The 13,592-nt window shown below is 43.4% G+C and overlaps 1 protein-coding gene across 1 annotated transcript in view; it reads left to right on the top strand.

Annotated features, from left to right (window-relative positions):
• The window catches only part of LOC134460336 (contactin-associated protein-like 5), a 151,084-nt gene that overhangs the window by 108,533 nt on the left and 28,959 nt on the right, over window positions 1–13,592 (top strand). Inside the window, exons 10-13 of the mRNA XM_063212768.1 lie at window positions 5,509–5,615; window positions 9,972–10,091; window positions 11,493–11,690; window positions 13,136–13,289. Of these exons, the coding sequence (XP_063068838.1) occupies window positions 5,509–5,615; window positions 9,972–10,091; window positions 11,493–11,690; window positions 13,136–13,289 (579 nt within the window). The remainder of the gene's footprint in view (window positions 1–5,508; window positions 5,616–9,971; window positions 10,092–11,492; window positions 11,691–13,135; window positions 13,290–13,592) is intronic.

Raw genomic sequence — 13,592 nt, 5'->3', positions numbered from 1 at the left:
GTGCGTGCGTGCGTGCGTGCGTGCGTGCGTGCGTGCGTGCGTGCGTGCGTGCGTGCGTGCGTGCGTGCATGCGTGCATGTGTGCGTGTGCTACACTTGTACTTAGTAAACAGTGGAGGAGACATCACAGCTTGTTCAACTGTCATTGAGCTCTCGCTTTGTGTTTCAGATCTGTTTGGCCTTGTGTCCACCTGGCTGGTCTGACTGACCACATGTACAGAGATTCTTCTCTACCCTCTCTGACATGTGTTTCCGACTTCCCCTTCACCTGCCTGGCCCCATCCTTTCATGTTATCCTGACTAACCCCAAACCGCCAGTCTGCCCACCACCGTTCCCATAATCCACATCTCCAGCAGGTCTCCTCCGAGCTGTCCCATGGCTTTAATTCAGCTCTTCCAGAGATGTCTAGACCAGCCATGTCAGTGGTCAGATTTTGTAGCACAGTAGAGAGGAAAAGAAAGGAAGAGACAGAGAGAGGAGAGTAAGAGAGTGTGTGAAAAAGAGACGGAGAAGGGGCAGGAAGGCAGACCTGCAATACCTGGCATCAGATTTTGTAATTTCATTCAAGGTAGAAGAGAATTACGTGACCAGCAATATCATGAGACAGATTTTTTAAAAACCGAAGAGAGGACAGACAGGAAATGGAGCGATGTGCTTACAAATATATGCGTGTGTACATCCATCTATCTAAATATTTATCAGGTTTTGCACAGGTCATTCTTAAACAATGACTAATGGGTACTCTGGGTCCTGACTCTTTTTTAAGTATGTTTTTGTGGCTTTTTGGACATTTATTATGACAGGACAGTGTGAGTGGAGACAGGAAAAAAGAAGGAGAGAGATATGTGGTAGGTCTGGGAAATGACCCCGTCCGTACTCGAACTGGGGTCCCCATGGGCATGCAAGACCAAATGTGGGGGGCTTAGTGCTGGGTCCTGTGCTGGGTCACAGTGGTGCAGTCCTGTCCCAACACACCTCATTCCTCCCCTTCCAGGCCGACTCCAACTCAACCCTCCTCTCTGCCAACCACTGCCCCAACTGACCCTCGAATCGCCTCTGGCCCCACCTCTTCCCCCACCACACCACCCCACAAGGGGACCTTCACAGTCCACTGAACCACCAATCTGCCAACCAACCCCACGCCCTCACACCACACCACATCACACTGCACCTTCCCATCATGCAGTGCTCCCATCAATAGTTATGTGCCTGGGATCCTGGCCATTGCTGAATCTGACACCTGACAGTAGTGAAGCCAGGGAGCTCAGCTTAGCTCTGGTGCAATATTTAGGTTCTAGTGCAGAGCTTAGCTCAGGTGGCCAACAGTAGCACAGATTCCTCTGATTCCCCCCACATCCCCCACCACTCGGTAAATCTATATCTTCCACTCCTTGCTCAACCAGGCATACATATTTGTCTTCACTTGCAAGCAGATCAGGTTCTTTCTCTTCCTCTCTGCCTTCCCCTCTTTCTCACTCTCTTTCCCTTTCTCTCTCTCTCTGTCTGCCCATCTTTTTCTCTCTGTCTGCCTCTCTCTCTCTCTCTCTCTCTCTCTCTCTCTCTCTCTCTCTCTCTCTCTCTCTCTCTCTCTCTCTCTCTCTCTCTCTCTCTCTCTCTCTGTGCCATTGGCTTCTCTGACTTCTACATGGAAACCAAATCTGTTACAGTGTGTAGTGTTCATCAAAGGCAGTGGCAAGGCAACAGGAACAATATTCATCCTAAGCTGTGTTTGTATATGGATTTTCATGTATTGTACACATGGCTTTATTGAAGATCAGAGGCATGGTGCAGTGTACACTTTATAAAATGGAAAGCAAACATATTCCAGGAAAAAAACAGCAATATAAAGGACTATATATCAAATAGTCTACAGTAAAGCCAAAGGAAATGTCATACTGTGGAATAAGTGCAGGTAGTTACACGGTTAAGCATGCCTACTCCATGACACGTCTTGCACTGTTGTGGATGTTTTTTTTATGTGTTTCAGTGGAGTGCTATTGAAACAACATTTTTACTCTGACTCTCAGAAAAAATGTCAATAATTTGAGACTACAAAGAAACGAATGGCCCTCCAGTAGCTATATAATGTCCATTTAGGTTTTTCGCCCTCACCTCCAAGCGACATTTCTAAATCGTTTCCCACAAAAATCAACACACCGCTGGAATTCATTCATCAGAACTTGCTGATATATCAGTTTGGGAGTGATTGGGAACGGTATCTTTTCCTAATATGTAGGCAGTTCAGTCCTGCTTTGGACAGAGTGATCAGCAGATGCATAAAGGGATGGAAAGGGGGGTCATACAGTGCCCTCCATAATTATTGGCACCCCTGGTTGAGATGTGTTTTTTAGCTTCCAAATATTTTATTTTTTTTCTAAATAATATGGGACCTTAATGGAAAAAAAGAGAAAAATCCAACCTTCAATACAAGTGCATTTATTCAGTGGGGAAAAAATCCCACATAAAGAAATAATTATTTGACATCAAATAATGTGTGTCACAATTATTAGCACCCCTGGTGTTAATATTTTGTACAACCCCCTTTTGCCAACAAAACAGCACCTAATCTTCTCCTATAATGTTTCACAAGATGGGAAAAGACAGAAAGAGGGATCTTCAGCCATTCCTCTTTGCAGAATCTCTCTAAATCATCCAGAGACCTGGGTCCTCTCCTCTGTACTCTCCTCTTCAGCTCACCCCACAGGTTCTCAATGGGGTTGAGGTCAGGGGACTGAGATGGCCATGGGAGGAGCTTGATTTTGTGTCTGGTGAACCATTTCTGTGTAGATTTGGCCATATGTTCAGGGTCATTGTCTTGCTGAAAGACCCAGTGACGACCCAGCTTCAGCTTTCGGGCAGAGGGCAACAGATTTTGATTTAAAATGTCCTGGTATTTCAAAGCATTCATGATGCCATGCACCCTAACAAGGTTCCCAGGGCCTTTGGAAGCGAAACAGCCCCACAGCATCACTGACCCACCCCCATACTTCACAGTGGGTATGAGGTGCTTTTCAGCATGCGCATCTTTCGTGGTACGCCAGACCCACTTAGAGTGTTTGTTGCCAAAAAGCTCAATCTTGGTCTCATCTGACAAAAGCACACGGTCCCAGTTGAGGCCCCAATACCGCTTGGCGAACTCCAGACGCTTGCGTTTATGATTGTGAGTGAGGAAAGGTTTTCTCCGTGCATGCCTCCCAAACAGCTTGTTGGCGTGTAGACAGCGCCTGATGGTTGATTTGGAGACTTTGTGACCCCAGGATGCTACCATTTGGTGTAATTCTGTAACAGTGAGCTTTGGAGATCTTTTGATTTCTCTTACCATCCTCCTCACTGTGCGTGGTGGCAAAATAAACTTGGGTCCTCGTCCAGGCTTGTTTACCACTGCTCCAGTTGTTTTGAACTTCTTAATTATTCCTCTCACAGTGGATATGGGCAGCTGCAGTTGAGTGGCAATCTTCTTGTAGCCTCTGCCTGACCTGTGAAGGTCGACGCACATCTGCCTCACTTGTATGCTGTGTTCCTTTGTCTTTCCCATGTTTAAGAGTGGATAAGAGAAATGGCCTCAGTGTCACGTCATATTTATACCCCAGGGAAACAGGAAGTGATGAATTACTAATTAAATGTTCCTACATACTCTGGTAAACTTTGTAAACTACTGTAGAAATGACAGAAATGCTTCAATTATATTTATTTCCTGGGAATTGTTAAGGGTGCCAATAATTGTGGAACAGGTGATTTAATGAAAAATAATTATTTTTTAGTCAGGGATTTTTTTATTTTCTTACAATTCATTTGAGTTGAAGGCTACATTTTCCTACAATTTTCAGTGTGACAGTATTCTTCTGCAATAAACACTGAATTTATTTTAAGGCTTTTAACACATCTCAACCAGGGGTGCCAATAATTATGGAGGGCACTGTATGTAGTGCTGACTAAGAGCGAAAAATATGCAATGACGTCTGTAAGATTGTGCAAATGCAATGGGGAAAAGATACTGGGATTGTTCACTAGGTTTTACACCTTTATGCACATTTTTCTCTTGCAATCGTTTCAATTTGAATAAGGCTTATGCATGAAAATGCTCCTTTTATCAGTTGGATTCAGACCACAGATTTTTTTCCCCCAAAATTAATCCTGAATTAATTAGTATGTGTCTAGCAAGAAGAATTTGGAAGTCAATGGGGAAATTTCCCTGTTTCATATGAGAAGACTTGGTGTAGTTCTAAGCCTTCTGGCACAAACCCACCAACCAATCACAACTGCTAGATTTGTTTTCAGCATGACAATAAATCCTTCCATAGATCTTCAGTGAAGTAACACCACATGGTTTTTTTGATTGGGTCGGGCCATTTTTTTATGCTTCTTGTGAATCTTAAAAGTTTTCTGCTATGCAGTGAAAAATATGTGTAATTCCTTCACCTTCTGTCTAAGACATAACACTGCTCATTTCCATTCAAAGTCAATGATTCAGTACTATTTGATTTGACAAGCTCACTGCGTTGAAACTTTCGTGTGTTTGAATGGTTGAATGGTTGATTGGTGGTAGTTTTACATCAGTGTGCATGAAAGGAAGATTTCAAAATGAGAGGATGCCATTTGCCACATCACGTCTATTTACAGTCAGATCATACAGCTCTGACCTGCAAGCCTCCACCCAAATAAATAGCAATTTGCAACAGGGATGGGATTCAGTGGAGAATTCAGCCGCTCCTTATGTAGGCTACACAGTATGTGTCATGCACTTTAAGGATATGTTTTCTACAAAGTAGGGGAAAATGTGCATTTAAAATGTGCATTTAAACAATTTGCTGGGGGAAAGGGTTGTGGCAAAGCTGTTTTCACTTCTCAGCGTCTTTGTATAATGTATGAGAAAGTCTGAGCAGTTATGAACACACCTGAAGATGGTGGGTGTGGTATAACATATTATTACACACTGCAGTGACCGAGATCACAATAGACTTGAAACATAATCAGTTGTGACAGGGGCAATATCACATTGTTATAATATTTGCACTCCCACTCCCTTTCCTGCCGCTTTCAGGAGGTAATCAGAGATTGGCCTGCTGGTTGTTTCAATCAAATCTAAGGTAGAAGAGGATGCAGGTGGGATGATAAGACGCTGATTAAAAAGTCTGTTTGCTTGGTGTTATTGTTGATATTCATTGCGGGTCGTTGAATGGTTTGATGAAAAAGAACATTTTGTTATACCACACACATACAAGAAATTGCTTGCATGTGAATCATAAGCAGAAAAGGGAATTTTAAAAAATGTGTGCATTTGGATGCAGTGATGTCTCAACAAAATACAGTATAAGTCACGAGTGGATTTCTCTACAGACCCCTTGGTGCTGATTTTGTCCAGTTGATCCATGATAATGATGATGATGATGCTGATACTGATGATGATAACGATAAGTAGAAGGAATAATAATAATAAGATGATGATGATGATGATGATGATGATGATGATGATGATGATAAGTATGCTTGTGTTTTTTAATCTCTCAGGTGCTCCCCAAGCTACTGTGAACACGGAGGGAAGTGCACCCAGTCCTGGAGCGCCTTCCACTGCAACTGCTCACACACAGGCTACAAAGGAGCCACCTGCCACAGCTGTAAGGCCATCAACTGTACTCTTATGCACCAACATTATGCAGTCTATTACTCTACAGAATTCAGCCACTTTAAACACATGAGAATTGATATTTCAAATACTTATGTTCAAACAGGTGAACTAAATGATGTAACAAAGTTTGCTAAGTAAGACTAGAGTAGGCCTTCCATATGAAGCAAAGTGTCTGATCCTCTGTCAGTCTGATCCTACATACAGCCCAAATCACTTGTTTCTATACTTGTACCCTTAGTTTCAGTGATTTTAGTGATTCGCGCCACTGGCTGGCTGAAGAGCTTGTAGAGTCAGATGACTTTTTGACGGTCTCTAACACTTCTGTGCTTTGTATGGTTTTGTAGCTTTTTGTAGTCATTTGGTCAGCTGCCAATAAATAAACTTTGATTTGACTGTTTTTAACATCCAACTTAAATAAACACAAAGAGGATTTTAAAGGCATATAAACTGAATTATGTAACCATAACTTTCAGCTGCCTTAAGACAGTGACAGAGAATTTTTAATTGCACATTTAATGAGTACACAGATGAGGACCTGCTCGTTAACACCAGCACAACAGAAGGTGCAGGAGAGCTATAATAGACCTACTAAAAACTCCTATCAGAATTAACTTCTGTACTATATCTGGCCTCATCTTCCATTCCCTTGTTACAAGACCTCTATGTCTGTGTCTGTGGGTTAACTTAGGTTATTTTAGGGGGTTTTTTTAACCACATTATGGACCTTCCCAAACCAATTAGTGTAGGAGTTGAGGGGGCTGCAAAATCATGAAACGACAGGCTTGCGCTGCCTCCACTAACAATACTCCACAGGAGCACCACATGCGAGGCAGTGGAGTGAGGAAGCGTCACACAAGTAAACCATCTGCCCATCTGATCTGGAAAATTTCACGAATGGCGAAGCAAACTGTCTTCTATCTTCCATGGTGGTTGCAGTGCTTTTGCATTGTTAATCGTTTCTGTCCAGCTTTTACAGTAAATTAGTCTACAGGGACAAGGTGGAGGGATGTGCCAGCTTTGGCAATTAGTGTGGCCCTATGGATAAATGACTTCACATCCACTTCTCAGGGAATTTGAAATGAAGTTTCTTTTCCCCTGAACAACTGGGACAATGCCATACAGTTGATTAGCATCGGAATGGAAGGCAATGACCACATGACAAAAACAGCTGTGTCTGCTGTGCTGTGAGCCAGCCATCTATCAGTATCCATGGTGACAGATGCCTCATGCCTCTAGTGGAGATAGCCAGGGGTGTCCTCACTGTTAACCGATTTATACCCGCCTTGTTCCTCATGACTTGATTTGGAGTACCTCGCCCAGATGCCAGCTTGAAAGTGGAGAGGGCCCACTAGACTCAGGTGCTGTTTCCATGTAGCTGGATATTTTTATATGTGGATATTTTTTTCTCCTGGTTGCATTGGTTTTGCATTGGTTTTTACCTTCCGTTTCCACGTAGCAGATATTTAAAATCCAGGTATAAAAAGCAGGAGAAAAAAATATCCTATTTAGGGGGCTAAAACGCATTTGTTACAATGGAGGATTTATTTTTATCCACATGTTGCGTTACACCTAAACAGGAGAAAAAAATACCCTGCTGAAAAAATGTCCTGCTACGTGGAAACAGCACCTCATATCCTGACACCACGTCTTCATCGTAGAATTCTAGTGGAGCAAGAGTCTAAGTTGTTGAGTTGTGACATATTAGGTCAGAACAAAGTCAGGTGTTTGTGTGTATTTAGTTTTTATTCATGTATTTATTTATTTATTTATTTATTGTGGTCCTATCAACCTTCCTTGGGATGTTGGATGGCATGGCCAAGTGAAGTGAGACTTTTTAAATATATGTTTGTATATTTTTATATGGCCATGACGGATCAGATATTAGCATAGACAATAGGATCAGAGCCACACCCGCTCAAGTCACCTAGCAGTGAACTACAGATTTCTCTACATCTCTAAAGTGAACTTCTCAATTTCTCAAAACAATGAATGCTCACTCCAAAGTGAAATTCAGGAATGAAGGCCCCTACTGCAGAAGGTGTTATCAGCCAACAACAACACGTTGTTTCACCCTGTGCACAGGTTTGAATTGAAACAGAACAAAGGACCGGCTAATGCCAACCACAAGCGTAAAATACTAACAGCATTTCATTTGTAAATGGCAGACCAACACACACCAACTGAATGACAAGCATATATCTGGAGAACTCAGGTCTCCACCAGAGTGTATGCATAGGCCACTGTGGCTGTCTCAAGTTAAAGAGTGTTTGTCCCTCTTAGACAAAGCTGACTGCCAGCAGCCAGAGGGACTCAAGGTCAAACGCTTATCTCTGTGAAGCCGCAATAGCTCCAGAGGGGGGAAAGCCGACTTTGACAAAGCCCTGGCATTGATGAGGATTAAGAAAGAATATTTAATGATGCGGAGAAAAAGGAGGGTCCTCGCCTTGGCTCTCCTCTTCGAGTCCATAAAACACATTCCTGTGAAATCAAATGAAGCATTTGCCAGTCGACTGTAATCACTCTGCCATTTAACGCATTCACACACAGGCAAACGGCAGGTAGAGAGAGATGAAATGGGCCGAGCATTCTCATTCTTTTTCTTTCCTTCAGCGACTCTTTACAATTAGGTTTCGTCTTCAGACTTTCACAGCCATAAGAAATTTGTCAGACGCCATTTCCAGAGGGCGGAAGGCGGGCGGATTTTGTAATGTGGTTTAGGTGAAGCTGCGAAAAACCTTCTCAAGTGTAAGGAGTTTATAGAGCATATAGCAGTGTGTGGTGGGGGCTGCCAAGAATGCTGATGACTCCTTTATCACCATTAGTGTTGCTCTTTCATGTTTGCTATTCATACCCGTCATATTCAAATTGCGGCATGAAGCCTATGACTTTTGGGGATGGAGGAGGGTAGAGAGGTGGAGAGAGTGAGAGAAGGAAAACACAGTCACCAGTGCATTGTCCCTGACTGTACAGTGCAAATTCCTCCCACATAATTCATTCCAGGAAGGGTTTGTGTCCATTGTGGAACGTGACAGCCCAGCTGCATATCGACATCTTTTGTCATGTTGTGAAATCCATCTGCTATGGCCAGATCAATACAGGACCTATATATTATAGACCATCCTGTGGCTGCCAGAACCCAAGAGACTGCAGAGCAAAGACGGCACAGAACAAGATGAATCAGTAAAGTCATGAATGTGTGGTACGGCCACGGACGCCCCTTGGAGTCACTTGATGAACATATTGCATATTGTAAATGCATATTGTGTGTGTGTGTGTGTGTGTGTGTGTGTGTTTGTGTTTGTGTGTGTGTGTGTGTGTGTGTGTGTGTGTGTGTGTGTGTGTGTGTGTGTGTGTGTGTGTGTGTGTGTGTGTGTGTGTGTGTGTGTGTGTGTGTGTGTGTGTGTTTCATTTCAAATGGATTGGTGCTCAGCTGGCGCACAGTAATAGCAGTCTGGATACATTTTCTATTTTGTCCCTCTAAGCAGCCTGATTAACCACATCATAGTTGGGGAAAATGTAGAGGGGAGTGAGGTGGGGAGTGCAGTGTGTGGTACTTGATAGTGGACTCTGTCTGGGTGCGTATGTGCGTGTGTGTGCATCACTTGCATGTGATCTCTGTTGGGGCCAACAAGGCCAAGCTTCAAGCTTCACTAGTCACTAGTAAGTTTTTTTCTTCTTCTGTTAGTCTACATCATCCCCCTTTCCACCTCACATCTCCTCTTTGTAGCCTATGGGTATGTAGTCTCTAGTCTCCTCTCCCACCTCCTCATGAATGACACGTCTGTGCTTCGCCTGCTTGCTTGCTGATTTGCAGGAGACCAGCAGAGCTGTCTTGTCTTGTTGTAGCTCATCTTCAGGTCGGCAGAGTTGAGGGTGGAGAAGTCTTGGTGATGGATGGTGGGGGACTCTAAAGACCACGTTACGTAGGGTCAGACAGACTGGCATGAGCCATTCGGCTCCATTAGGAAGAAATCAATACTCTTCTATACTGAATGAGATAGATAGGGGACAGGGCTTGTTAAGGTACACTCTAAAATTTTGACAAGCTGTGTTAATACCCTTCAAGCACTTCAGTTCAGGTTTTTTTCAAAGTATTTTTTTATTTCGTTTTTTCTTGTTTTTAATGGCATTCCTCCTACCATGAAATGGTAAATATTTATTGCCCGCTGCTTTGTGGCCAACAATCATAAATGCACCTCAATAAGGGCGATATGACTGGGCTCCACTGTTGTGATTCAATTGACTGTTTATTTTCCTCCCGCCTCCTTTTTTTGTTTTACTGAAATAGTCAAATTTAATAGTGCTTGACCATGTCTATTGTATTTCTATTTACCCCTCTCTGCAGCCATTTATGAACAGTCCTGCGAGGCTTACAAGCACAAGGGAAACACGTCTGGGTTTTACCACGTCGATGTGGACGGGAGTGGGCCCATCGACCCACAGAGGATCTACTGCAATATGACAGGTAAACATCCCACGGTATAAACATCCCACAGTTTAAAGCCCAGGCTTGTGTGTGCTTGAGAGGGCTAGCCAATGATGCACTCTATGTTAAGACAGTTTATCAGATGGTCTGTTACAGATATGCAGTTGTGTATTCTGTTTGGTTAATATACCATACTAGTCTGTGGGTACAGTTTGTACTGGGTTTGAATTGGACAACATGTTTGTCTCACCTGAAAAACATCAGTTATATAATTCTCCAAAAATTGTGTTGCTTTTGTGAAAGAAAGATATGTGGAATTGACTTGCTTTGTTGTGCTATTAATTACATGGTGGTGTCACACAATCACAACATTCATTCCATTGTCGTTTTGATACAATACACAGCATATAAATTATATATATATATATATATATATATATATATATATATATATATATATATATATATATATATAANAATAATCATCGATAATAACCTGCAATTTCTTGGATTGACTAGTGTCTGGCTGTGTTTGTGACTAAGTCACTAAGTCACTGATCCTGCTCCGCAAAGTCATTGGCAAAATTGGAGGTGCCTCGTGATCTCAGTAATTTCCACATTATCTGTTTATTATTTGCATAATTGTGGATAATGATCCCTTGCCTTTTCCAAACACACTCTTCGCCCCTCTCCCTCCTTCCCTCTCGTGCTCTCTCTCTCTCTTGCTCTATCACCTCCCTCCATCCCCACCCCTTTTCTTTCTGCAATTCTCTCTCTTCGCTCCTCCTCGCTCGCTCTCTCTTGGTTTCCTTCCCACCTGTCTGATCTTTTTATTTGTGCTCTCTCTCACCCTGTCTTACTTCATTTTTCATCCCCACTGCTTTACTTTCTACTGCACACTTTATCAACCTTCCTCCCCCTCCCCTCTCACTCCAACTTTATATTTCTTCTGCAACACTCTCTCTTCCCCCTCTTCCTCCTCGCTCTCTCTCTCTCTCTTATTCTCTCCCTCCTACAGCATCCACCCTACTGTTTTCCTTCTGCAACTCTCTCATCCGTCCTCCCATCACTTTGTTTTTATCCACACTTCATTACCAGAGATTCTTTAAGTATAGAGATATGCCAACATAATAGGTTTCTATGGGCACCTAACGCGACCAGGTTCCGGTCTGCCTAAAGGGGCGTGTCATAATGCTCCTACAATGAATAGAACAGTCCTTAGGTCTGCCTAGGTCTGCCTAAGGGGGGCCATAATAGAACCAGGAAACAATGGGCCAATGGAACCTCTCTCTCTCTACTCTCTCTGCCATTACTGTCTTCTCTGCAACTCTCACTCTTCCTTCCCTTTCCCTTTCTCATATCCATCTCACTATCGCCACCGATCTAACTCTATCTTTCTCTCTCTCTTCATCTTTTCTTTTGTTCCTCTCCTCTCCTCAGATAAAACATGGATGGTGATCCAACACAATAACACGGAGCTCACTAAATTAAAACCATCCGCGGGGATAAATCAGCACTTGGCCCACTTCAGCTATCCTGCCGACGTGGAGCAGCTCCGGGCGATAATTACCAAGGCCGAGCACTGCGAGCAGGAACTTTCCTACCACTGCAAAAAGTCACGTCTTTTAAACACACCCGGTAAGCCCTTTTTATTAAGAGCACTGATTCCGCCCGCCCTCCACAAAGGTCATGCTTAGTCACACTACAATTAGCATGTGTGCAAGTTGAGTGTGGCCTCACGTACACAAAAAGATTAAGCCAGACAGTGCAAATTGATCATTATGTTCTTTGTTGCAAGCTAAATTACGTTTTGCTCATTATCTGCTATTCTGCATTGGCGATTTAAGAGACGATTTAAGGAGCAGACAACTTTTGTTTTTTCGTCTGGGTTTTCTGTGCATCTTGCTGTCCCATTCACTTTCGCATCATATTTCAGGAATTAACCGTCATCTCTCTGGTTCAGCGGCTCACTCACTCGGTCTCTTATCATTTTTTGTTTGATTTCACTTACGGCGCCAATTTGCTGTTCATTAGCTTTGCTAATTGTTCTCTCAGCTCTTCAAACAAACACTCAAGGTGGCGACATGCGGCTGCCTCTGTAGCCTATATAATTGCTGTCCATTAACCATCTCATTAAGGCCGGCCCAGGCGAGAGGCAGAGGAAAACAGTGTCAAATGTAAATAAATAATTTGCCCAAATGTCAAATGAAAAGTAAGGAGAGACAGAGAGCGAGCGCTTTGCTTGGCAACCTGCATGTGTGTGTGGGTGTGTCTGTTACATTCTTTAAGACAGTCAACTTGAAGATGGATGAACGTGAGCAGACAAGCGATTGGGGCCAGGGAATCAATGCCAATCTCTGCCCTATCTCCCGTGCCCATCTCACCTCCCTCTTTTCATCTCCCAAGGAGGGAGCTCTGGTGCATAGCCTAAAACAGGAGCCACTGCCATCAGATTGTATGCTCCATCTTGCCTTCATCTTTGCACTTCTCCTTTTTTGAAGAAAAATTGAAGAAAGTTAGACGTTCTGCTGTGTACTCCTTCTTCTATTTTGCCTGCGCTCTCAACACATGCAATTTCTCAAATACGGTCAGCTGGTTGAGTTAATTGGTTGGAATAAATATGTGGCAGGATTTCTACTTTGCTTTGAGCCTGCGTGGTTAACCTCTGGTGTATTACATGCTCCAAGGCCTGGATAGTCACAGAACATGTCTCTGCCACAAGCTACAGCATGAGTTTGCAGTACAACAGACCCTCTCAAACATTCATGATATGAGTAACAGAATATACACCTCACCTACGTGCACCAACCATATAGCTTTGGGCAACATGGGGACTCCTTATGAAAAAGTCATGGGCGTATTTCCAAAGGAATGAGAAATCTCATTAAACATGTGTGCCACTTGCTGTTGCAGTGCAGTGTCAATAATTCACAAATATTTTTTTTCCTCTTATGCCCCAACCCTTTACACACACACATGCACACATGCACACATGCACACATGCACACATGCACACGCACACGCACACACACCACACACACACACACACACACACACACACATTACCCCCTTCCCCCAAGAAGGCGTTCCTTTCACGTGGTGGATGGATGGAGGTGGGGAGGTCCAGACCTACTGGGGAGGCGCCACGCCCGAGAGCAAGCAGTGTGCCTGCGGCCTGCACGAGAGCTGCATCGATCCCCAGCGCTTCTGCAACTGCGACGCCGACGGAGTCGATTGGTAACAACCACAATCATCCCAGAGCGATAACCCCTATCCCGCTAACTATCTTTCTTTCTCACTTTCCTCCCTCTCTCACATCCTTCCTTAACTCCTTGTGTCCTTCCTTCATGTCGTATTTCCCTCTCTCACACTTTCCCTCTATCTCTCTATCTCTCTATCTGCCTTTCTTACATTCCTCACTCATTCGTTCCTCTCAATCGTAGGCCTGTATTCATTCTTTGTAGAGAGTTACTTGTGCACAATCCCTGGTGCTGAACAAAAAGATTACGTATTTTTTGAAAAAAGTTTCGTACACTCCTT

The sequence above is a fragment of the Engraulis encrasicolus genome, chromosome 12 (assembly GCF_034702125.1).
Source record: "Engraulis encrasicolus isolate BLACKSEA-1 chromosome 12, IST_EnEncr_1.0, whole genome shotgun sequence".
Classification (NCBI taxonomy): domain Eukaryota; kingdom Metazoa; phylum Chordata; class Actinopteri; order Clupeiformes; family Engraulidae; genus Engraulis; species Engraulis encrasicolus.
This window is presented reverse-complemented; position numbering and strand designations above follow the sequence as displayed.